Source organism: Diadema setosum, chromosome 1 (genome assembly GCF_964275005.1).
Source record: "Diadema setosum chromosome 1, eeDiaSeto1, whole genome shotgun sequence".
Lineage (NCBI taxonomy): Eukaryota > Metazoa > Echinodermata > Echinoidea > Diadematoida > Diadematidae > Diadema > Diadema setosum.
In genome coordinates this window covers 4,589,800-4,613,471 of record NC_092685.1, presented here as the reverse complement: position 1 = coordinate 4,613,471, position 23,672 = coordinate 4,589,800, and the positions used below count along the sequence as shown (strand labels likewise).

Below are 23,672 nucleotides of genomic sequence, written 5' to 3'. Positions count from 1 at the left end.
AGGCCCGGATAATACAAGAGGAAACACACATTAGAGACAGTTTATTATCGCTGCTATACTACATAATTTTCAGTGTACGAATCTAGTAAGGAAGAGCTAATCATGAAGACTTAGTAATCCATTTCGATACCAAAATAACATGTAGACGATCATCTGATAATTGGGCACTTAGTGGTTATGTTTGAATCAAAAGCTATTCGTCATTCCAAATTCTGAAGAAATGCAACTTTAACAGTTCCTTTGCGCTTCACATCCCACTTGCATTATCATGGACGTCAGTAGGTGGGCGATTGTGATAGTGATGTATAGTGAGTGGTATAGTAAAATACTGTACCTTGAAATAACGCTTTCAAGACAGTACAACCCAATTTCGCTTTCAATCGACACTTACAAGTGGTCTGTCAGTCAAGCGAGAGTCGTTGAGACTTGTTAGATAAATCCCTGAAATAGTATATTCAGAAGAGGTTGATGCCTCATCATTCTGTCTCTTCTTTGCATTGTTTCAGTTTTGAGACTGTTCTGTTTCAATTTGTTGTTTTTATTCATCTATCTAACACTTTTAATGTATCGCTATATCTCTCAAGATGAGTACAGAAGTACAGGGTCCAACATGTAAACCATTAATGGAAATACATTCCGTACTATTAGATGATTATACAGTATGCAGTTCAATAGCTTTGGTTTTAAATCTCTGATAAACTTGGATCCGTTCCAGCATTGACAACCATATATACTTACATGCATCAGACTTACACAATCAGGGCTCAGTGACGAGTTTAATGTTTCTGAGAAGGGAAACATGTCTTTTTTCTTTTTCTTCGAGGATTGAACAACGAAAACGTCTCACGTTACGTTGCGAATCACTGTTTGATTAATGTAGTTTTTTTTTTTTTTTTTTCAACGCACTATAGGTTAGGGTCAGTCGGAGATACGAGGGAACACCAATAACATCACTGCACTGCATCAGATCCAAGTATCTTATGGGCGGCTGTATGTAGATACATTATAAAAGGAGACTTTTATTTGTTTCTTTATTTTTGTCAAAACATTGCAATATGAAGAAATATCATAGGAACCATCACGTCATGAAGACATTTTGCTACCATCTTTTTCGAGAGGTGTCTTGTTTTTCAAGGGGACACGTACACAGTGTCCCGGAGACCATGCCGTCAATCTCTCGTTTGAGGCGAGACCCCAGCCGAATTTTTCCAAAGTGGGGTGCGTTTATTTGTCGTTTGAGAGTTGGGAGTCGAAGTACTTGTCCATTGCAAATAAACTTTCTGCTCGGCGTGACAAACCTGGAGGCCAAGCCAGGGTTTGATGACTCCAGCAGCTATCGTATTACGTAAGAGCATGATAAGGATATCTGCCTGTGGCAGACCATTCAAAGTGAACTCAATTTTCTCTATCCTTTCTAAAGTTTTCAATTTTATATTCTATTGAGAAATTCTATGGTCATCCATTTTACATTTCGAACGAAAAAAATTGACCCGTAAACAACGAAAATACAGGAATAAGAAGGAGAGCATTGCCAGTTTGCCGGTGCTATTTGGCAGTGAGTTACAACGGGGAGGTGAGACTACTCCCTGGTTACAATCAGCCTGCTGACTGGATCGCTGAGAAAGCAGCTGTCGTATTACGTAAGAGCATGATAAGGATATCTGCCTGTGGCAGACCATTCAAAGTGAACTCAATTTTCTCTATCCTTTCTAAAGTTTTCAATTTTATATTCTACTGAGAAATTCTATGGTCATCCATTTTACATTTCGAACGAAAAAAATTGACCCGTAAATAACGAAAATACAGGAATAAGAAGGAGAGCATTGCCAGTTTGCCGGTGCTGACAATGTGCTATTTGGCAGTGAGTTACAACGGGGAGGTGAGACTACCTCCCTGGTTACAATCAGCCTGCTGACTGGATCATTGAGAAAGAGAGACACTGCGTTCACATTGTCCCCCGCGCCGCGGGGAAAGTCCCGAGCTGTGGGACTTTCTCCTCCAAAACCATAATGTGAACGCTCGCTGGGACTTGTCCCCTCGTCCCCGCGAATCAAGTCGGGTACGGGGACAAGATTTGGAGGGGAGAGTGACCTTGGGGCGAAATTGATAGCGTCCAGCTGTGGTCATCAAATGTGCGCATGCGCTATGCCTGGCAGAGCTCGCCCCAAGCCCCAATTGCCCCCACAGCTCGGGGACAGATGAGATACCAATGTGAACGGTCAGTCGTAAAAAAGATAAGATCTCTTGAGGCTGTCCCCGCGACGCGGGGGACAATGTGAACGCGGGGTATGAGAGGGAGAGAGAGAGAGAGAGGGAGAGCGAGGGGAGAGAGGGAGGGAGAGGGGGGAGAGATGGGGGAGGGAGAAGGGGAGAGCAAAATGGAATGACAATAGTTCCAGTCACTACAGTACAGGCATGCTCTGTCTGCATACACTGAATGTCTACACTCACACACACACACGCACACACACACGCACCATGGAGCTACATGGCCCATGCCAAAACCAAAACAATCTCCTCCTCTCGCGGTGCCCCCCCCCCCCTCATGTGGCGCTGTGGCGATGACTGATGCTTAGATTAGGCCAGGGTCAAGAAACAGGTGTTTTATATCTTTGACTTTAAGTCATTGATTGCCAAGATATGCACTGGCATTATTTACTGGGGTGTAGCCTCTTCAAACGAGAGATTTGCGTCATGCCGTCACCTTCTCTCACCCTTCGGTTTGTCGGCGTAAGAATTGCACCATGGAGGTAGATTATTCAGGGAGGTGTGCTCACCTCACTGGATTATTTCACACCTTCCTGCTATAGTGAAGTGGAATCTCGTTATCAGAGGTCAGATAATGAAAGGTCGGATAAGTGAGATATCTGATATAACATGGTAATTTTGCAGGTCCCATTCCTTTCATTTTCTATTGTTGTAACGAGGAAATTTTGGCAATACTTAGCCTACATTATAGCCATAACCAAGTCAATCAGCTCAGCAAGATTGAAGTTTCATATCATATACTCCTCAAAATAAGTTCTACATTTAAAGTTTATCATATCATATTACTCTTATCCTGGTATTATCTTCATTAGATATGACAACATAAGAAAGCCTCATAAATTATCTTTAAAATGACAACTTACTTGCTATGATTGGGTGTTCGTGGAATGTTCAAAACAAGTAAATATGGGGACAGATCGTAAGTGAAGTCACACAGTGCTATTTATAATGTACTGTTTCTATGAAAAAGGCCATAGCAATGAGCACTACTGAAATGTGAGCACTAAACAATTACATGATTGTTTGGTCAACCTTTATTTCTAATTTTAATGTACAGATAATACTGAAGAGTTCGATCCATGGATGACACCTAGAATATAATGATAATTTCACAATGCATTTTGCAAACGCATGCCTTCCCTGAAAAGATTTGATTTGATTTGATTTGATTTTATTGGTTCCTGCATTATATCATTGCTCATGCAGATACATAAACATATATCATATACATTAATGGTACCATACATATAAATGGATATACATGAACACTAATTGCTGACAAATTGAGTTTTTTCATTACCTTCAGAATATACAGCAATACATTTCTTCATTGCCTGTACATAAATGTCCAACAGAACAGTGATGCAATGAATAACGCAGAAGGGCTACAGCTTAAGCATTGTTTGATTTGCATGCAGCCCTCGTACATAATACATAACATATAGGAAAATAGGGAAGGGATGACTTGCATAGAGATAGGGATAGGAGAAAGGAGAGAGGAGAGGTCTGTCTGCTTTCACTATTACACAAAGTTAGAACACCTGGATCTCTGAAGAGCAAAGCATGGCAAAGTATTTTCTCACCGAGGTACAGGTGAACAGTTACAGGTCATGGTCGGTTACATAACATTACGCAATAAATTCAGAACAACGATAATTCCACGAGGGAATTTCATATACAATACAATTGCAATGACATTATAAGATCACTGATATCCAGAGAGCAGCATTGTCTTTACAGCTTTCTTGAAAGAATACATAGACTTTAAAGTTCGAATTTCTGAAGGAAGAGAGTTCCAAATATCAGGTCCAGTGTGTCTGATAGATTTCAGAGCCATCACCGTTTTAGGATTTTGTAGATGAAATTTATCAGATTGCCTTGTGGGATAAGAATGTATATCCTTGTTTAAATGAAATAATGAGAAAAAAGAAGATGGCAACTGACCGTTATACAAACGAAACATAAAAAGTGAATTTTGCAAAAAATTAATATCATTTACCTTTAGTGTTTTTAATTCTACGAACAAAGGATCTGAATCTGAATCAAAGACAAAACAAAATGGGATTATTATACTGATTGGCATATAACACTTGTGCTCATCTTTTCACATTTGAGCTTTCCTTGTGCTCAGTCGTACTGTGCATTCCAGGGATGCATAATGTAACAAGCGAGTTGTTATTGTATACCCCACCCCAAAGAAAATTACTGGCTTTCTTGTGATGTCACATTTGAATGAAATGATGAAGTTCTAAGAGAAATATGATACATCAAACTGGGGGATTGCAGGACATTTAGAGGGGTTTTGCATATAATTCCACATCTTTCATTATATTTCTCTCAATCTTGGAAAATTTCCCACAAAGCAATAAAATGGTCATCATAATGAACAGGTTCTGAGATCTTGCTTATTTTGTTACTATGAGCTGGTACATTAGTAAAGATTAAATGTTTAGCATCAGGCATTTGAGATACTCATTTCAATTGAGTTTACCAGTAATGGCATCACGAAAGGCAAGGGAGTTCTTACCTTAAAATCATGAAAATTCTGCGATATATTATATATGTACTTAACCAACGTAGACCTATATCGATATCAGTAGTGGTCAACATGATTGGGATAGATGCCATGGGACATACATTCAGAAATTCTTGTACACTTGTCTTATGATTATGCTCGCTAATTCCACTATAAAACAGGTTAATGAGGGTGCAAAGAAATAATGAAATGAATATTTATAAATTATGGCCATAGAAGACCACGAAGTATTCCGATATCCCAAACAGAAATGCAATCAATGATCATTAGATGTTTTAAATATTTTTTTTTCCAGTTATCAATCTGACACGTTGCGAATGCAGGGACAAAAAATAAGAAAAGCTTTTAGCATGCATCATTGTAAATCGTGTTTGTGTTTTTTTTTTTCAAATCAACGTTTCTAAGCATTATACCGAAAGGCTATGTAAACGATAAAAGTTAAAAGATTGATTTTTTTTTTTTTTTTTGGGGGGGGGGGGAAAGTTTAACTTCTGTAAAAATTGAATGATTTGTGAAAACTTTCACTTAGTTCATGATGTTCGTCTGCAATTGTTCCTTCAGCTTATATAACTGGTTTTGCGTATTGCTAAAGTGATGCTGAATGAAATGAGAGAAAGCAGCGAAAGTAGATATAAATGGATGGATAAAGGATAATAAAAGGGAAAGAGAGTGGCAAGTGAAATTACTCCTAAAATGGAGAATAGCAGAGGACATAATCTCTTCATCGTGGGAGACTGAAATATACATTATGCAATGCGCAAGACTTCCGATCACTCGCAACGAGCTCTTAACCAACTGACCAAGCCTGCGTATCCCAATGTCAGCAAACCGAAAGCTCGTTAGCACCGCACGCTCACTCGATGTGGAATAGTCAGCTGCGATGGATGGGGATATCCCGCGGATGCTATTTATAGACTCCTAAATGAATCACCACCGTACAATATGATGCGCCGATAAAAGGTCGCCCTCATTATTCTGACCGAAGTAAACGTGGTGTTCGCATCCGATCGAGTGTCATATAAAAGGAGGGAAACATCTATGGGATAGAGATTTAAACTTTAGTCTTCGTCAGAACGACAACACGAGTCAAACCCCTCGAAACTGTTGTACCAAGAAATCCGAGCTAAAGTTGTTTGCACAGAAAACACAGGAGAGAGAGAGAAGGAATATAAGAAAAAACAAACCCGATGATGAATCAGTGTGGATGGTGGTGTTTGCTTGCTGGGGTTCTTTTTCACTTTTGCCCAGGTAAGTGATTAATCAATTTGCATAAATTCTAGAGTGTGTCATTTTACACATTTAGTCTGACTGCTTCATTAGTAGTCCGACTAGTGCAGCTTTGATTGGCGTTTGTGAAGTAGAGAACATTTTGGACATCATTCGTTCTTATTAGATACATACTAAACTCGTTTGCAATTAACATCAGGCATGCGAAACTGCTGCAATCGGCGCTAGTCAAATAGATACAGAATGACACCGTGAGCAAAGTTCACAGGTATCTACGCTCACAGTCAATATCCTAAGTACTGCTGTTTACACTCGAAGGCATCATTTGGTTCCCCAGAGACATTTTGTAGAATAAGCTAATTCTCACTCCTTCCATGGCATGACCACGATGTACAGCCAAGGTGTTATTTGATACCTCCTTTTTACAACCAACAACAATATTTCAGTGGGCATAGATTGCGTGGAAGGCCGGATACATAATGTGGGATCATGAAGCGGGCAACTTCGCAATCAAAAATCAGCACAATCAAAGGACTATATTCCAATCCCTGTACATAATTCTGACCGGTTAATTTCGAATAGCAACGTAGTGATTCCTACTATGTATGACTGAAATACAAAGAGCGTAGTATCTGTTTAGAACTGATAGTTCGCATCAAAATCAACATGCTTGATGCATACTCGATAGCAACGATGAGCCTCCGCCGCAAAATGGGATTATTATCACACACTATTTTTTCTTTCTTCTCGAAAGAACAGTGTAAGATATACCCTTAATCATCTACAAAGTAATGTGTTATTGTACATTGCTCAGTTGATACGACAATGGATTGTCAATCACGACGTTAATGGTTTGAGTCAAAATAGATTTGCCCCATGGAACTTTATATGCTAGTGATCGTTGCCAATTCCTTTGGAGCGGATGCAAGGCTTTCGGTCCCTTGCGATGCTCCGCACGCCACAAATAAGTGTCGCCAATATCTGGGTGCCGCGATGCGAGCATCGCTTTATAGATGCATTATGTGATGGCTCAGGGGACAAACTTGCAACCGGTTTTGGCTGCGGTCAGGTCACGTTCTTCTTAACCCAGGATTATTATTATTATCATTATTATTATTATTTAGGCTTTCTTCGCTGTCCATCATAGTGACCAACACACTGAAGCCTCGCAGTAGCAAATCAAGACTCTGGTGACTGCAAATATATAAAAGATAGAAGTTGTAAGCCTTTTTCCAAGCTTAATTCTAGCTGAAGAAAAAACAGCAACCGAAGAAAAAGAGACAAAAATTGCACTGAATCGCATGGGAACTGAGACACGCGCAAGACAACCGGAAGCGACATTGCCCCAGAAGAATCCTACAATGCAACTGTTCGACAGGGCACTGCAGCGTGCGCAGAAGCTTTTTGCGCATTGGCGATACCAAGAGTTGCGATGATCGTGGAATTTTGGTTTCTGTCTGTCACACAATGTGGGCCATGACTGAAATAGTGGTCTAGATCGTGGGGTAATCTTAACGCTCTTATTAGATCTTGAGATCAGTCGTGGCAATTGCCCTGAGCATAGTTTAATTTTTGAATCACATTGAGCACCGGGAAACAATAATTTTGAACCGTCCGAAACTTTTCTCGCCTAACAACATAGTCCCTACTGTCTAAAAGTTCTGGGCCCTGTTTTATGAAGAGTTAAAATTGATTATAAAGTTGATTTCTATGATAAGTCTATGGCAGCCTGTGTGTTGAGGAAATTTAAAATCGATTTTATCTTTTGATAAAACAGGGCCCTGGACGATTAAAAAATTGTCTACTTGGGAACTGCGATGTATCTCTTTTTATTTACGATGTGCCATCCATTATGAAGGAGAAATCGTCCCAACATCCAAAATTGCCCTACTCCATTGCGGTATGACAGAAAAACTACAATACTAAAATAACAAAACTGTCATAAAGATCACTTGGGGAAAACGTTTTTTCTACTGTACCTAGCTCATATTTCTGTGATTAAAAAAAAAAATCAATATTAAAGGGAAGGCGTAGTTTTTGTTGAGGTGGGATTCAGATTTTAACTTTTTGCGAGATAATTAGAAGACACTTAAATGAAACTATGAAACATCCAATTCTAAGAGCAATCAAGGTTTATTTGATGAAAATCGATTGTGAAATGTAAGAAAAAAAATGACATTTCAGCCATTTCTAAACCGATGTTGATCAAATTTTTAATATCTCTTAGACAGTTAAGAATTGTGTTGTCATTGATATCTTATTAAGTGATTTCTAATTATCTCGCAAAATGAAAGTTAGAATTTGTATCCCCATCTCAGCCAAAAGTATTCCCTTTAACCTCCAATACAGATAAAAATCACATCAATTATTGAGAATCATGCAAATAAACTCGCATCCAAAAGAGCTTCTGGTCATATACATTATGCCACTCGGTGTATGAGTGCAGCCATTTCTGGGAAGCATGAACAAAAATGCATAGCATCGTCATGTGTCTTATTTCTCGTGAATATACACTCCATTGCTAAGCGCTGAAAGGCGAACTGTATGTACAATGTTTCTAATGTTACTGACGTCAAAATTCAAAGCCAGATAATAATACGCTGTCCCGGTGGATTACCTTTGTGCAAACCATTACGAAATCTACATGATGGTTTATTTCAGGTCAATATCATTCTCTCTCAGTTCCCTTGCTACCCCGATCCTCACCACGCCCCATCCCACCCCCCCCCCAAAAAAAGTTATTGAAGAGATCTACATTGCAGAAACGCATCCATTTTTTCCAACAAAGGTTGTAAGCACATGACGTAGGCATACAGTGATATCATAGTTAAGAATGAAGTCACATCCAGAGGCCCTAAATTTAGGGGATTACCATTTTCAAAGGCCGTGGGGATGGCCCGCATTATATAAAACTTGACACTTGTGGAGTGAGAATAGATTTCGTTCGAGTGCCGTCTCAATTAGTGATCCTCTCTCGTCAAGCATTGTCAAGTACAGCAAAGCGGACACCACTTTCGGAGGATTATTTTGAAATCTGAGCAAAGCGTAGAGCATCGACAGGTCTCATGGCGCAGTGGTATCATCCGCTCGTGGCAGTGCTAGTATTTCTAGCACTTTGGCTCCCTCAAGGTATATTCCGCTTTTAGCCTCACGGTTAGAATTTTCTTTGCAGGTATCAATCCTTCTCTTGTCCTGCATGACTATGTCCCTTACACGAGAATAGTCATTACTCTATTTTGCTTGTTTAATCCAATTAAACACGCACGCACACACACACACACACACACACACATCCATCATAATTACTAGTATTCTGTAGTCCCCTCGTGATGCGTACCATAAAATAACTACTGTCACCTGGCTTCAAGTGTATAACTGTGGTACATGTATTTAGTCATAATTAAGCATTTAACACAAAATTGAGCTATTTCTCACATCAGTTTCTAGAACAGCAAAAATAGTACTGGGAGAATTATACCAGCCTACAATAAAACTAAAAGTGTAGATTGAAATTTACAACTTACCTGCGCTGCCACCCCTCCCCCGAGCAGAAGCCCAGAGCTAGCTTTTAGTGACGTAACAATACACTCGCTGAGAACACGCGTTGCGACATCCTGCGGGGATTCCCCAATCACTTGCTCAGTAGCCGATGTGCAATCGCTCTGCTTGCATGCAACGCCGAGTACTAGCAAGGAGGTACTGTAGTACTAGTACTAGGCGGGCGAAATGACATCTTGATTGCCGCTGTGTACACACACTCGACACACAAACAAAGGTGAAATTTGCTGAACATTGACTGACCTTGGGCACTAACAAGTGATTATTTGCGCGTATATCATGTGCATTACAACCTAAGCTACTACTGTTCAAATTGCTTACCTCGATGATATAACATTGGTATACCATAACATTTGCCTGCACCGTCGCTGGAATTTAATCTTTTGGCTAGATCGCGATCGTCTGTTGGCTGGGTGAGTGTACATTCGATACGTAAACCCGAACCATCTATACACGTATTGGAAACGGGGAAACTGTAAACTTCAGTGGAGTAGTGTACTAGTACTGTATACTGAGTAGTGTTTCACCAGGGCGCAGCGTCGATGCTTCTGGTTCACGCGATCTGATCTTGTGATTCTTGTCGCCTTACACGCTGCTCTCGCATGAACTTTACGTCGGCAACGGTACATGAAATACATGTAGACCTCTTCTACTACGAATACGATACATGTATCATGATGTTTCCTTTCCCACGACGAAAAGCTGTGGAAGAAAAAACAAAATAAAACAGTGAACGCTGCTCTATAAAATGCTTCAAAATTAGTGTCTAAACCGTTTTGTTGAATAGATCGTGTAGTCTATATGTCACGTACGGAAACGAATCTGGCAGCGCCATCTATGGGTGCTGGCCTAAGTGTCCATCACAGTGAAGGCCTAAAAGGCCAAAGGAAGCTTCAGTTGATATTTTGTAGGAGTGAGCATGAAGGACACTCTTTTTCGCTCATTATATTTATGTATCTTTTAGAAAGGGACTGACTTAGATATTGTGAAATGATCGTCAAGATTGTCTCAGTTTAACCACAAATTATAATGCCTCCATCTGGTGCGCGAGAGCTGGCACAGGACACAAATGTCTTTCCCGTCGGCTAATGTTAGTTGAACTTGAAGTCTCTTAAAGATACCACAAATTTGTGTTTTGACCAGATATCCCCCCGTCCAATGCAAAGTGCAAATGTGCTTGCAAATGCCTATAGAATTGATACTTTTTCAGAGTGATGTGTAAGTCCATACAGGTACGAGTAACTTTGGCTTCTTTTCCTTTTCAACATAGCTGCAAGCCAGTTATGTGGAGGATTCCGCTACGATGTCAGTAGGGAGCGATGCTGTGGCAGCCGTATTCATGTGATTCCCTATGAACTTGGACAATTTACTTGCTGTAAGTGCACTGTTTAATGTGTACATTCCATCATTTGTTGCCTCTAGCTATTTTTCATGAAGGTTCACATTTTCTGTCATAGAGCTATATATGGAAAAGAAAAATGAATGAGTGATCCACTGGGGGGGGGGGGGGGTGGGTGCAAACAATATTTCTGGTGCTACTTCTGGGTTTCATGTCATTTTTTCTCATTCACCCCCCTCTGGATCCCCCACTGGTGTATGTACCATACTCTGTTGCAAATTTTGTGTGTTTATCAGAAGAAAGAATTCTATGTGTCCTATATTAAAATTGCAAAGATACGGGGAATTTTTTCATTGCATTTGGCTGGCTGGTGATCAATCAAAGTAGAAATATATTCTGGCATACTTACCTGTAAATGATATGAAGCTTGTAATGACCTGTTTCAAATAAGATCATAAATTCTCACATATTGGTCAGTTTTGTAGGGCTGTAGGCCTACTTGAATTCAAAGGCATTTTGTTTTCTGTGCAGGTTCAGCTTTTCTGTAATATTGTAAAAACATATTGGATGAATGATTATGAAGTATCTGAATGACTTACCCCCTCACTGGCTCTGTTTAGGTGGGTCTGATTTATTACCAGCTGATGGCACGTGGGAGTGCTGTGACGGGGTAAAGCTTGAGAGCGGTACTGGATTAGCATGCTGTGGAGGACAAGTCATTGATACGGCAGACGAAGTGTGCTGTGGCAACACAAATCATTCAAGAAAAGATGGTGAGTTCAGCCATGTTTCTCCAAGATCTTCCTTTTTATGGAAGGCATGAGGCACATACACATGTATGTGAGAGAAAGAGAGAGAGAGAGAGAAATAAAAGGAATGTTTTGCTTTTAAAGTACCAGTATGAAGAAGGATACAGGGGTGGATCCAGGAATTCCGTAAAGGGGAGGCGCCCTTACAAAATTGAAGGGGGCGCAAAGTCCCCCCCCCCCCCATTTCTTTATTTCTTTTGTTTTAACCAAAGATATAGAGGGGGCATGTGCCCGGTGCGCCCCCCTCTGGATCTGCCACAGGGATGGGTACTTCAAACAATCTCAGTTATCCCAACAGTCAGCTCATTGTGATAGATATTATGTATTATTATTGTATTACCAGGTATTTTAGTAATAATCATATTATTTCCAGCACTTTCAGTACTATTTACTGATATGAGGCTGTGGTGATATGTTGCAATTCAATATGTCTATAATGGCCGCCAGAGTCTAGTTGCTGCCAAAGACACGAAGCCATTTATTAAAACCCTCACATGTACAGACAGACAGACACACATACACGCACAGAGATAACTGAGAGAAGTAATATTTATTACAATTACATTATTTCACTGTGTGAGGATGAAATTTATTTTAACCAAGGCTAACTAGTGATATGTGTACTTCCTTCATTTAGGCTATGAATGCTGTGGCAGTGAATACTATAATGCAAGGCATCAGACCTGCTGCAGAGGACGTACCATCAACGGTGTTGGCTCATGCTGTGGAGCCACTCAAACCTATGACCGGAGCGCAGAGCTCTGCTGCCCCTTCCAAGGCAGTCATCTCGTCCATCGAGTCGGAGAGTTTGAAATCCTGCTCGGAGAGGCACAGTGCTGTGGCGACACATGGATCAATTCAACCAGCATCTGTTGTGATGTAAGTATCTGCCTTTGTGATTTCCACAGTTTCGCTAAGTTTTCCTTCTATAGATGTCAAAATGCACTTAGAAATACCAGGCATATCCAGGAGGGAATTTGCATGATTTCCTTACATATATGTGCTGTGGCTGTCCCTAGCCGGGTTCCACTCTATAAGTGATTTCAGCAATGCCATAGCTCAGTATTACTGTTATCAATGTTAAAATTGTGTAAATTAAATCTGTTCGACTGGACTTACTTGTGAAAATCTTTTCATAATTTTCACAAGTAAGTCTAGTCGCATACTACCTGGATGAATCAAAATCTACATCGATACAGTATGTTATCAATGTTGTTCCTCTGTTCAAATGCAGGGACAAGCACATCCCAGAGATGGGCCAGCAGCATGTCATAGAAAGAATGTGTTCAACCCCACAACCCATCTGGTCTGTGGAGGACACCTACATGCCATTACTGAAGGAAAAGACCAGTGCTGCAGGAATGACCCATTCAATCCTGACGTAGAACCTTGCTGCTCGGATTCCAGTTTCACCTCACCCTTTAGCTGCTGTGGTGTGACTGGATATAACCCAGCCAACTCCTCCTGCTTAAAAGACACAAAGAGGTTGGGTTTCCCCGAAGTCTATGGCGTCGGAAATCTATGGAACATTTGCGGTGGAGACCTGTATCCTAAAACATCACAGATTTGCTGCAAGGACATCACATTTCCAAAATATGCAGACTCAGCTTGCTGTGGGTCAGGTTAGTCTTTACTGGATATGTTTTGTGAATTATTTTGATCGTTGTAGACAGGTGGCCATTATAGCAGTTTTGACTATATTTATTTACTAGAAATTTCACTACACTAACTTATCCTGCAACTATGGTTGAATTGTTTGTGCTTAATCTTCAATTGCACAAATTATTTTGTCATATATCTGTGTCATCTCTGCAATGATTTTAATATAATGGGACCTGCGATGAAACAAGGTTACTTTCACACAAATTTCATCCAATTTCTTTTTCCCTTTGGAAGCCCAACATCAACACTTCTTTATTCTTTCTGTCCAGTTGGATGAAAATGCTTCAAGTATTCAGTCATAGTGTATTTGTTATTTGAGTGTATCAGCTTTCAGAAGATATGAAAGAAAATGAAATGAACTGAGATATTAGGACTTCTTGAAGTATCAAGTGCATTGATTGTTGAGTATTGTGACTGAAATGCCCATATTTTTTAGACAAAGGGAAATACATGTGTAAAATTTGTTTAATTTGATTTACAATGGACACATATGTTTTCATTTTTGTTTGTCATTAAAATAACCTTGTCAGAAAATCATTTGTACTTTTTCTTTCTTTTATATTTTTTTTTTGGTTGGAATTTTCCTTTTTCCCCATCATTTCCAGATATGCTGATGAATGTTATATTTTTTTAAATCCTACAGTTTCTTACAGAACTACAACTCAGTTCTGCATAAATGGCGATGTCGTCGACAAGATTAACGAGCAGGCGATGATATGCTCCGAGGTGAATGTGACTCAGTTTGACCCACGCACTCAGACGTGTTGTCACCACCCTTATGATGCTTATTCCATGGTCTTTGATAGTACGGTTGGCACATGCTGTGTGGTCAGTGAGACAGAGGTCATTTTAACTGACCCTTCAGTGCAGACCTGCTGTCAAGGTTAGTTAAACTTCTAGAGGAGTTATCCATATCTTGGAATATCTACTTCAAAACCATGTTTCTAGATGCACCTGTGATATCTTGTAGATAGTGAATTACAAATTCCTGCATAGGTAGATTTGACACTCGTAGAAGTTTACATGGATCTGATGTAGCGATCAAGATGACACTTACACACCTCTCATATCAGGTATTTATGGTTTTGTTTCCTACTCAGTAAAAGAAAAACATTTCTAATAGCACACTTCACTGATCATATACAAAGTACTTGACAACGCTCAGACAATATGGTATGCTACCAACTGCTATGAAGATGTGTAATTAATTGTCCAGTCAAAATTGTCCAGGTATTCAATGGGAAGCAGTGAGTGCAAAAATAACTGTGTGTATGCCACACTGCCCACACCAGAATCATTTGAATTTGTCCCAATTAAACAAGCACAAATCAAGCTTACACCGAAAATAACTGAAACTGAGGATACTGAACCTTGATGCCCAGTGATATCTATATGTATGGTCAGATTTGGTTGGCAAATGAAGAGAAATCCTCATGATTCCTTTTTACTTTTGTCTCTCTTCTGTCGCAGTTTGGAATGGCTACTCTTATGACAAAGTCTGGAATGTTCCTGATGAACCGGAACGCTGCTGTGGAACAGAGATTCTAATTTCGGGTGAGCAACTCTGTGATTATCCTCTGCAGGAAATTGTGAATCTGACTAAGAGCCGACCTGATGATGATGCAGTCTGTGCACCATGGCACAGATCAGAGGATAAGGCCAATTTTCGACAGACGTATAACAGCCAGAAAGAGGTAATAATCCTTATTGTGAAGATGACACGTATATCATTCATGTTAATTAGGGGAAGTGATGATTTCAGTCAGTAGAGATGGTATGACATTCATTCTAATATCCATGAAAATTATACAGTATGTAGTTTTATGAAATGAAATTTACAAGGCTACCACTAGGTTATAGTGATCACTTAAAAATGCATGAGAAAGTCCTTAGTAATCAGTTCAATGGAATTCAAGTGCTCATTTTTGTGGGAAGTTTTAAGGCTGTAGATGTGCAACCAATTAGTGGGAAGCATCTATGAAAAAGTATATCATAGGATGACATCAAACTCTGCACAATAAGACTTTCCTGATAGTCATTCCAATGTTGCAGTCAGGCACATTCAGTTTCAGAAATGTCTAATCAAATCATTGCAACATTCTCAGGACAGTTGACATGTGTGAATGAGTTTTCATACCATGTAGAGATCATTTTTATTATCATCATTTTCTTAAATAAAATTCCAGATCTGCACCAGAGATGGATACATAATGCCCAAAGTAGAAGGAAAAGGCTTATGTAACGGCATCGTCTATGAGCTTGAGCACCAGGGCTGCTGTGACGGACAGGTTTACACTCTTTACATGGAGCAATGCTGCCTTGACTATCTGGTCTTGCCCCGCTACGATGAGGAACTCAGACTTCTGCAATGCTGTGAGAATGGGGCTGTGTACAACAGTGAAACAGAGAGTTGTATCGGACGCCGGACCTGGCCATTTCCCAAGGCTAATGCTCGGTATGATATCAGATCTGATAATGATAAAACAGTCACGTTATCCAGGGTAGCTTCTTCATTTTTTATTTGTTGGATCTCCCAAAGGGCCCTGTCTTTGTTAAAAACCACAGCAATACCTGCTGCCCTCTGATATACCAGGTTCTGAAGGGACATTTTGTTGTTTTAGTATGTAAATTGGAATATATAAATATATAATTACGTTTTTACTATGTGAAGGCCTTTTTTTTCCTCTTACCAAACAGGCCAAAATTATTCCATTTGTACTGAAGTGTGATTGTTTTCTTTCTACATATTTATACCCCCGCCAAACGAAGTTTGAAGGGGGTATATAGGAATCAGCGGACGGTCGGGCGGTCGGGCAGTCGGGCGGTCGGGCTGTCGGGCGGTCGGTCGGGCGGTCGGTCCGTTGCAAATCTTGCGTCGCGAACTACTTCCTCAGTTTTCAACCGATTCCCATAAAACTTGGCACAGATGTGTGCCTTGGGTTGTAGATGTGCAAGACATATTTTTTGACGGTACCCAAAAGTACGTTGCCATGGTAACGGCATATTATGGGCAAAAATGGGTACAAATCTTGCGTTGCGAACTCCTCCCACAGTTTTTGATCAATTTTTATGAAATTAGGTACAGATGTTCATCTGAATATGTTAATGTGCAAGACACATATTTCCGCAGTGGCAAAAAGTGCGTTGCCATGGTAACGGCATGTTATTGGTAAAATATAGGGCAAAATGCTTCATGGCAAAACTGCTTCATCAGTGTTCTTCCAATTCTCATGGAATTTATATTGAATGTTTGTCTTAGGATATAGGTCAGCATGACACATTTCTTGACAGTGACAGAAAGTATGTTGCCATGGTAACAGCTCACATATTATGAGCCAAAATGATGAAAAATTTTGTGTTGCAAACTACTTCCTCAGTTTTTGCCCAATTTCCATGAAACTTGGTACAGATGTGTGCCTTCGGTTGTAGATGTGCAAGACGCATTTTTCGACAGTACCCGAAAGTACGTTGCCATGGTAACGGCATATTAATGGCAGAAGATCAAGGAAAGATCTTGCAGATTTAACTACTTCCTCAGTTTTTTGACCAAAGCTTATGAAATGTTGTTTTGACCAAAGCTTATGAAATGTTGTTTGGCGGGGGTATAACCAGTCGCTGTAGCGACATTTCTAGTTTTGAATTATCAGGTATACTGTAAAACCAGAAAGTTTTGTGTTCATGAAACTTTTGTAGATTTTACAAGGAGCCGAGATTAGCAAAAGTAAAATGCTCCTGAAAGTATTTGTCTGCAAAATGCTTTTAATGCTAGTACATTAAGTACACTAGAATTTTTTTTTTTCACTTCCATGACATCCACTCCTGCAACAATGCTCCCCTGAAATATTTTGCACACTAAGCCAAGCATAAATTCTATCCACAAACATAACTCTAATCTGAATCCTCACATCAAACTAAATCTAAAACTCTATCACAATGTTAACCTTGACCTGAAGTCCTGGAGAGAGTAAGACCAAAATGTTGCAGGAGCAAATATCATGACACCATTTTTTTCGCCGTCAGCAATTTGCAAAAGTGTCATGCTGCCAATGTTTCTAGTTTTAAAGTCCTTGGTCATACTATTCTGTCTACACTCTTCTTCAGTCCCTTATGCTGTTTTGTCTCCCTCTTGCCATGTATGGTCTTCTTCCATCAGCAAGTAAAATGGTTCTCTTGTCATGTATTCCTGTAGGGAGTGTGGCCCCACATGGTATGATAACCGTGAATTTGGTTGCCATGACAACGAGCTGGTGCCATATGGTGCCCCACCAGGGATTAGATTCTGTGGCGTTGAGCAGCCTGTGCAGTATGACGAGAGTGAGCAGGAATGCTGTGGGGGGCAACTCATTGGTCCTGGACAGACCTGTTGTGGCGGCATCATCCACAGTACTCCAGGTAAAGCAGAGCTGGCTTTTGTGTGTCTTTAACACGTTATTAAAGATGCTCGACAAGTTGAATACCGTTAGGTACCATCTCTGACAGGCATCCACCCATCCTCCTTTTTTCCTACCAAAGATGGGTGGAGTGCCCATCATATCATTTTAATATTTCATATTTCTGTGAAGTTTGAAAATAACTGATGTGATGTTTTTATCTTGGTTCAGGAAAACTAATTTGAAACTAGATGATTTATTTATTTCTTTATGTGTAGTGCAGTGGCTGCTCCTGTATTAGTTGTTTATTACACAAAACACCACTAAGTTTAGAATGTCATTCCATTAATACAATCGCAAGAATTCAGAGGCTGTTCATGTAGTAAATCACTTGTTAAATTGACATTAGAAATGATGCTGTCGTTTAACTTGAGTTTTGCCATCTTCCCAATTTGCAGGGACGCCGTTGAAAGGTGGCCAATGCTGCGGCTACACGGCCTACAATCCCGCATCACAGGTTTGCTGCTTGGGCCAAGTTCACGATGGCGACGTGTCTACAACAGCCTGCTGCCGTGGGCTAGCATACGACACCACCCTTCCTAACATCACCTGCTGTGGAGGAAAGTTGCAGCGACGCTCGGCGGAGGACACAGAATGTTCAAAAGAGCATGGGATTGTCCACAGGCCAGATGAGATTGTCTGTGACATGATAAAGAGGAGGCTAAATAACGATCATGAGCAATGTTGCGGCACGGAGCTCTATAACCCACTCAATGAACATTGCTGTGATGGATTCAGGTGAGACTTTGCCGCATTGAGAATTATGACTCTGCCGTCTTATGCCAATGTTTGTATGTCTGCCTGTATGTCAGATGACTCTTCCAATGCTCCAATATGTATGAATGCTCTAGGGGCCGGATTCAACATGTACTTCATTTTCATAAGGGCTTTATGACCCTTAATCTGATATCAGTGCATATGCTCACTGCATGCACTGTATGCTCCAAGTGATAGAGTTGAATATTCTCAGTCTTTGAAATATTTCCTGTGCATGTAACCTTTTAATTTGATGAGTATTGGTTACATACATCTGCATCAGGATAATGCATGGAACGTATTGTAGTGTTTGTGCAATAGTTCCTCGAGAGACTGTCATATGTAGTAGTCCTGGCTAAGAGAGCTAGAGACATTCTTGACACAATCATTTCACCTAAATGCACTCTTCAGAATGTGTCATGTAAATTATCAAACATTGCCTGTTTATGGCACCCCCTGAGGTCAAGAAATGTCACAAGAACATACCCTTTTTTCACCTGGAAGCTTGATTCATAGCACCATATACAACTCAGTGAAAGGTATTGTTGAAGACTGTTGAAGATATAAGCAATGATGTAAAGTATCAGTCCTCTTAGCAATTGCGATTTACCAGAGAAATAGAAATTGTTCATTTATATCTATATTTTTTCTTTTTCTTTTTTTAAAGTAAGGCTTTTTGATTCTTTCTCTTGGGTAAATTACAGCGTCAAATTGAATGTCGCCTAGTAGGTGCTGGTACATGCTGTGACAGATGCTCAAATATATTCTGTGTTTTGTCCTTTCAGATACGATATGACAGAGGGCAGTGCTTGCTGTGGGAAACAGGTGTACAGAACTGATTCCATGATGTGCTGTAATAAAGTGCTGTACGATGGTACTGAAGGGAGGGAGTGCTGTGGCCATTCATCGTATGACCCCATGACTCAAGAGTGCTTCACCACTGGGAGCAAGCAGTATGTCCTTGAGAAAGAAGGTGAAGCTCGCCGTGCCTTCTGCAATTCCTCTCATCCAGACTCAGCCAACCAAACATGCTGCGATGGAATTCTCTACAATGGCATCGTGGAATGCTGCGGGAATCAGGCCATAACAGATCCTTCAACGCTTTGCTGCAATGAGCAAGTCCATACGAAGATCCATGGTGACGACACCACATGCTGTCCCTCAGGGAGGGTCATCAACCGGCGGATTGAGTCCTGTGATATGGAGTTGGGCGAGAATGGCTGGCCCCTGTGTAACGGCACAGAGTATTACCCCCTTACACATGGCTGCTGCAGTGATGAAGTCTACCCCATTGATGAGGCCATTTGCAAGGAGGGAGAAATCCTACACAACTGCAACAATATAACATACTCCAAGACACGACAACTGTGCTGTAATGGTCGTCTCCGCCCTATCCGCGCAGGCCGTGACCAGTGCTGTCGGACCAGAGCCTTCAACCCACGGACAGAAATGTGCTGCAGCCGTGGCCGTGTCACAAGGCAAGGAAACTCTCAGAGGGGTTTGTCAAGAGGATGTTGCAAAGAAGGCTCCGAACCAAACATGGACCTTGGAAAATGTCAAGGTATTGCAATTTTCTTTTGCAGTTCTGCACAATATATTTTTATATACCATGATAAAGATTATGCAGTTTGGTATTGTTTTTATATTCATCATGGAAGAATTTTCCTCAATTTTCCTTATTTGTACTCTTTTGTCCTTGTTTCACTTTGCATACTGTTAACATTTTGTGAAAAATTACCGCATGAGTTGAGTATTTTCTCACTTCTGGCTTTTTTATGTTTGAAAATGTGTTTGCATTCCTTACACATCCATAATGTTTTTGTTTTGTTTTGTTTGCTTTTTAATCATTGAGTTACTGTAAACCATGTTTTCACTCAGGTCAGATTACCTTAATTGTAAGACAAATTTGTATGTCTTTCACCATGTTGTAATTGTAAGAGCTGAATTACTGAAATGTCATAATTTAAATCTAGAGATATTCAGCTCAGAGCAGTGGCTGTCTTGTGAAATTTTGTTTGAGCCATAGGGCCTGCAGCTAACATCTTTTGGGTAACCTGAAATTGCATTTCAGTCTGGCCTGTGCACATATGGACAATCATGATTGAAAATGATTTTTTTTTTTCCATTTTTGTTTTCACACTGGGCAAAATCTCATTGTCCCACTGGTACGGATAACAAGTTAAACTAGTTTGCCGGTATCGTGGTACAAAAAGAATAATGCGACGAGGAGGCTCATTTAAAGGGGATGAAATCTTAGTTGTTTTCCACTTCTCTTTTCAACAGTCAAAGTGATAATAATGGTGCCACCAGTAAGTTTTTATATTGATGACTTTCTGGTCGCTCTGGCTTAAGTTTTGAGGAAATTGGAAACTATGGCCAATGTCTATGTTACTTCCATGTGTCATGTTAATAAGAACATGACTTAAAGTTGGCCCAGTGGGATCATTTGGGTAAATCAAACCTTACATTTCAAGGGAAGAAAAATACCCAGTTGCTCAAACGTCAATCAGTGTTTGTGTGTTACAATTGTTGAACCTGTGAACCACTCTTGTCACATTTTGACCAAACATGTGTGGTAGTTAGGCTATGATTAAAAAGCATTAAGCATCAAGTTGGAAAAAAAACATTATTCCCTGAATACACTTTGAAAGAAAGACATGGCAAAAAAAGAAAATGATTGGGGAAAGGAGGAAATAATGTGGTCTATAGAAACATGTTTGAAATTTTCATTGGCGATTTTTTTTTTTAAATCTTGCTTGTAGTCTCTCACATTGTCCTGTATCATGCTTTATTTACTTCAGGACATTTCAATATGCTTACTGTATACTTATTTGCCCCATGCAGCTATAGCCCCCCTGTGCAAAGGACTATCAAGGGACTCCACATGGCGGGAAGTGCGTAACGACTGCACCAAGACCCTTTCCTTTCTCTTTACCGTGTCCAACATCAGTGCCAGCACATCAGAGGTGCTAGTTCGAGACGTCCACCACCCGCTCCCCCGCAACAATGATGTTGAGATCGACACCCTTGTGTTCCCACCGCAGATGCTTTGCTCTCAGTTGAAGGAAGGTGAAGAGTACATGCTGTTGTCCTCGGGTGATATCTTTGGTCGTACTCTCCGGCTCCGAGATAATGACTACCTCAGCAGGAATCCACTGCTTTTCTTGAAACGGCTTCTAAGTGGGCCATGCTTTAAGAAGTAGACAGTTTGTGTTCCCTTTTATTTTTAAACCAATTATGTAAACTGTACCAGTTTTCACTTGATAAGCAGTGGACAAGTATATTGTCACCTTGTATGATACATTTTACTATGTAGCTCATTATTTGAGCAGGGAAGAATATAATGATGTAAATTCTTATTACCTTAGGCCAAGTTATTCCATGGGTCATAGAGTGAATGACCTGTGGTGAGATGTGTAATATTTACACTGATATGATTTTGTACTCTCAATTGAGAGATCTTATGCACATAAATATCTAGTTACGTGTGATTCGTGCTTTTAGAATTATTAGTGAAAATGTAGATAGTGACTTGTTTGATAGTGATTCATCATGTGGTAAGGCTCTTTTTCTACTTATGTGTTTGAATGGTAAACTCTTTAAGTGGTATATTTATGACCATTCGGGCCACATCATCCTGGCTTGTCCACCCTCTTGTGTGATTTCTCTGTAAAGTTTATTTTCTGTGTAGATTGGAGTTGAAAGTGTCTAGAAGCTTGTTCATCCTTTAGTGCCAAGAAAAAGGTGGGGGCATCTTCTCTCTATATCTGTACATTTATAGGTGGGACAAGGAACTGTCAGTACTAGTGATGTTCTGTTTCATGTGAGCTCAGTTATGTTAGAGAAGTAGCTAAAAAATTAATCAATATTATGTTGTCTTAAGTGTTGTGTCTTTTGTCTGTTGTGACTTACCTTGATATCTGTAAATACTAGAGAAGCCTGTATATTCATCACATAGTAATTTATTGACAAGTATGACACAATGCGCTGTAAATTATATACATTTTGGTTTTCACTTCTATAGGATCATGAGTTTAAAGATGCATGTAAATGTACAATCATTTGATGTAAGAAAAAATAACTAGATGTTTTCATATGTATTATCACAGTTGTAGTAGTAGTGAGTGATGTAATGTCATTTCAACTACATCTCTGCATTATTTGCAGAATGGCATGGAAAATTTGTGGTGGCAGAATTACAACTGTGGATTTCAATGAACTGGTATATGATTATGCCAGATTGTTTGCAGTAATATCCGATCGCACTCCTTGTCTAACTTGTGCACAGTTTGCACAATTGCTGTGTGGAGCAAAGTGACTGTGTATGGTATTATCAATCATGTAATGCTTGCATTTTAGTTTTGCATGAGTAAGTAGTTGTTTGTAAAGACTTGCCACTCTAAAACTGCTTCTATTCACGGCAACTTCTGAAACTAACATCATTTTCTGCAGAACTCAAGAGCAGGAGAAGATTCTGATTGTCTTTAAATAGGTAGACATCTGGCATCACTACGTAATGTTGTAAGAATGACTTAACAGGGTGTCACTGCTTAGTGTACACAGTACGGATCATTGAGTTCAGGTACATTTTCAAGAGAGAAAAGAATATTTATATGCTGGAAATTTCTCAAAGTAATTGGCTGAAACTTCTACTATGCCTGCCTTTATAATGAACTCTGACTATGGTAACAGTGAATTTAAAAGAGAGAGAGAAAAGATAAATTCCTGAGAAAGCTCAAAATTACTGGCTGAACCTTTGTTTGCAACTGCCAATCTGTGTGTATGCAATGAATTCAGTAGAATGCCATGACATAGTGTGAGTATTTCCAAATAAGTGTCTCAAGTTGAAGTATTCTTTGCAGATCTCTGCAGAATTGTCTAATGTGGCTGAATAATCAAATATTTATATTTTTTCTCCTCCAATTATACAGAGTTCGTACAGAAATAGGGTATTGTCATCGGACTCTGCTCATTTAAAATCACACATTAAGCCTTGATATGCAGACTAATTTGCCTGAGGAAACAAGACGAAACAAAACAAAACAAATAGGCTGTAAGGTCACGAGTCAATTTGCCTTGTGTCCTGT

At 39.9% G+C, this 23,672-nt stretch overlaps 1 protein-coding gene across 1 annotated transcript; it reads left to right on the top strand.

Annotated features, from left to right (window-relative positions):
* The first annotated feature begins 3,174 nt into the window (after positions 1-3,174).
* Positions 3,175-21,797, top strand: LOC140232871 (uncharacterized). The gene is made up of 12 exons (XM_072312987.1): positions 3,175-3,187; positions 10,860-10,964; positions 11,549-11,701; positions 12,375-12,616; positions 12,972-13,359; positions 14,043-14,282; positions 14,870-15,093; positions 15,586-15,854; positions 17,589-17,791; positions 18,228-18,567; positions 19,371-20,146; positions 21,430-21,797. Exons 1-12 carry the CDS (start codon positions 3,175-3,177, stop codon positions 21,786-21,788), a joined length of 3,312 nt encoding a protein of 1,103 aa, XP_072169088.1. The 3' UTR covers positions 21,789-21,797.
* The last annotated feature ends 1,875 nt before the right edge of the window (positions 21,798-23,672 follow it).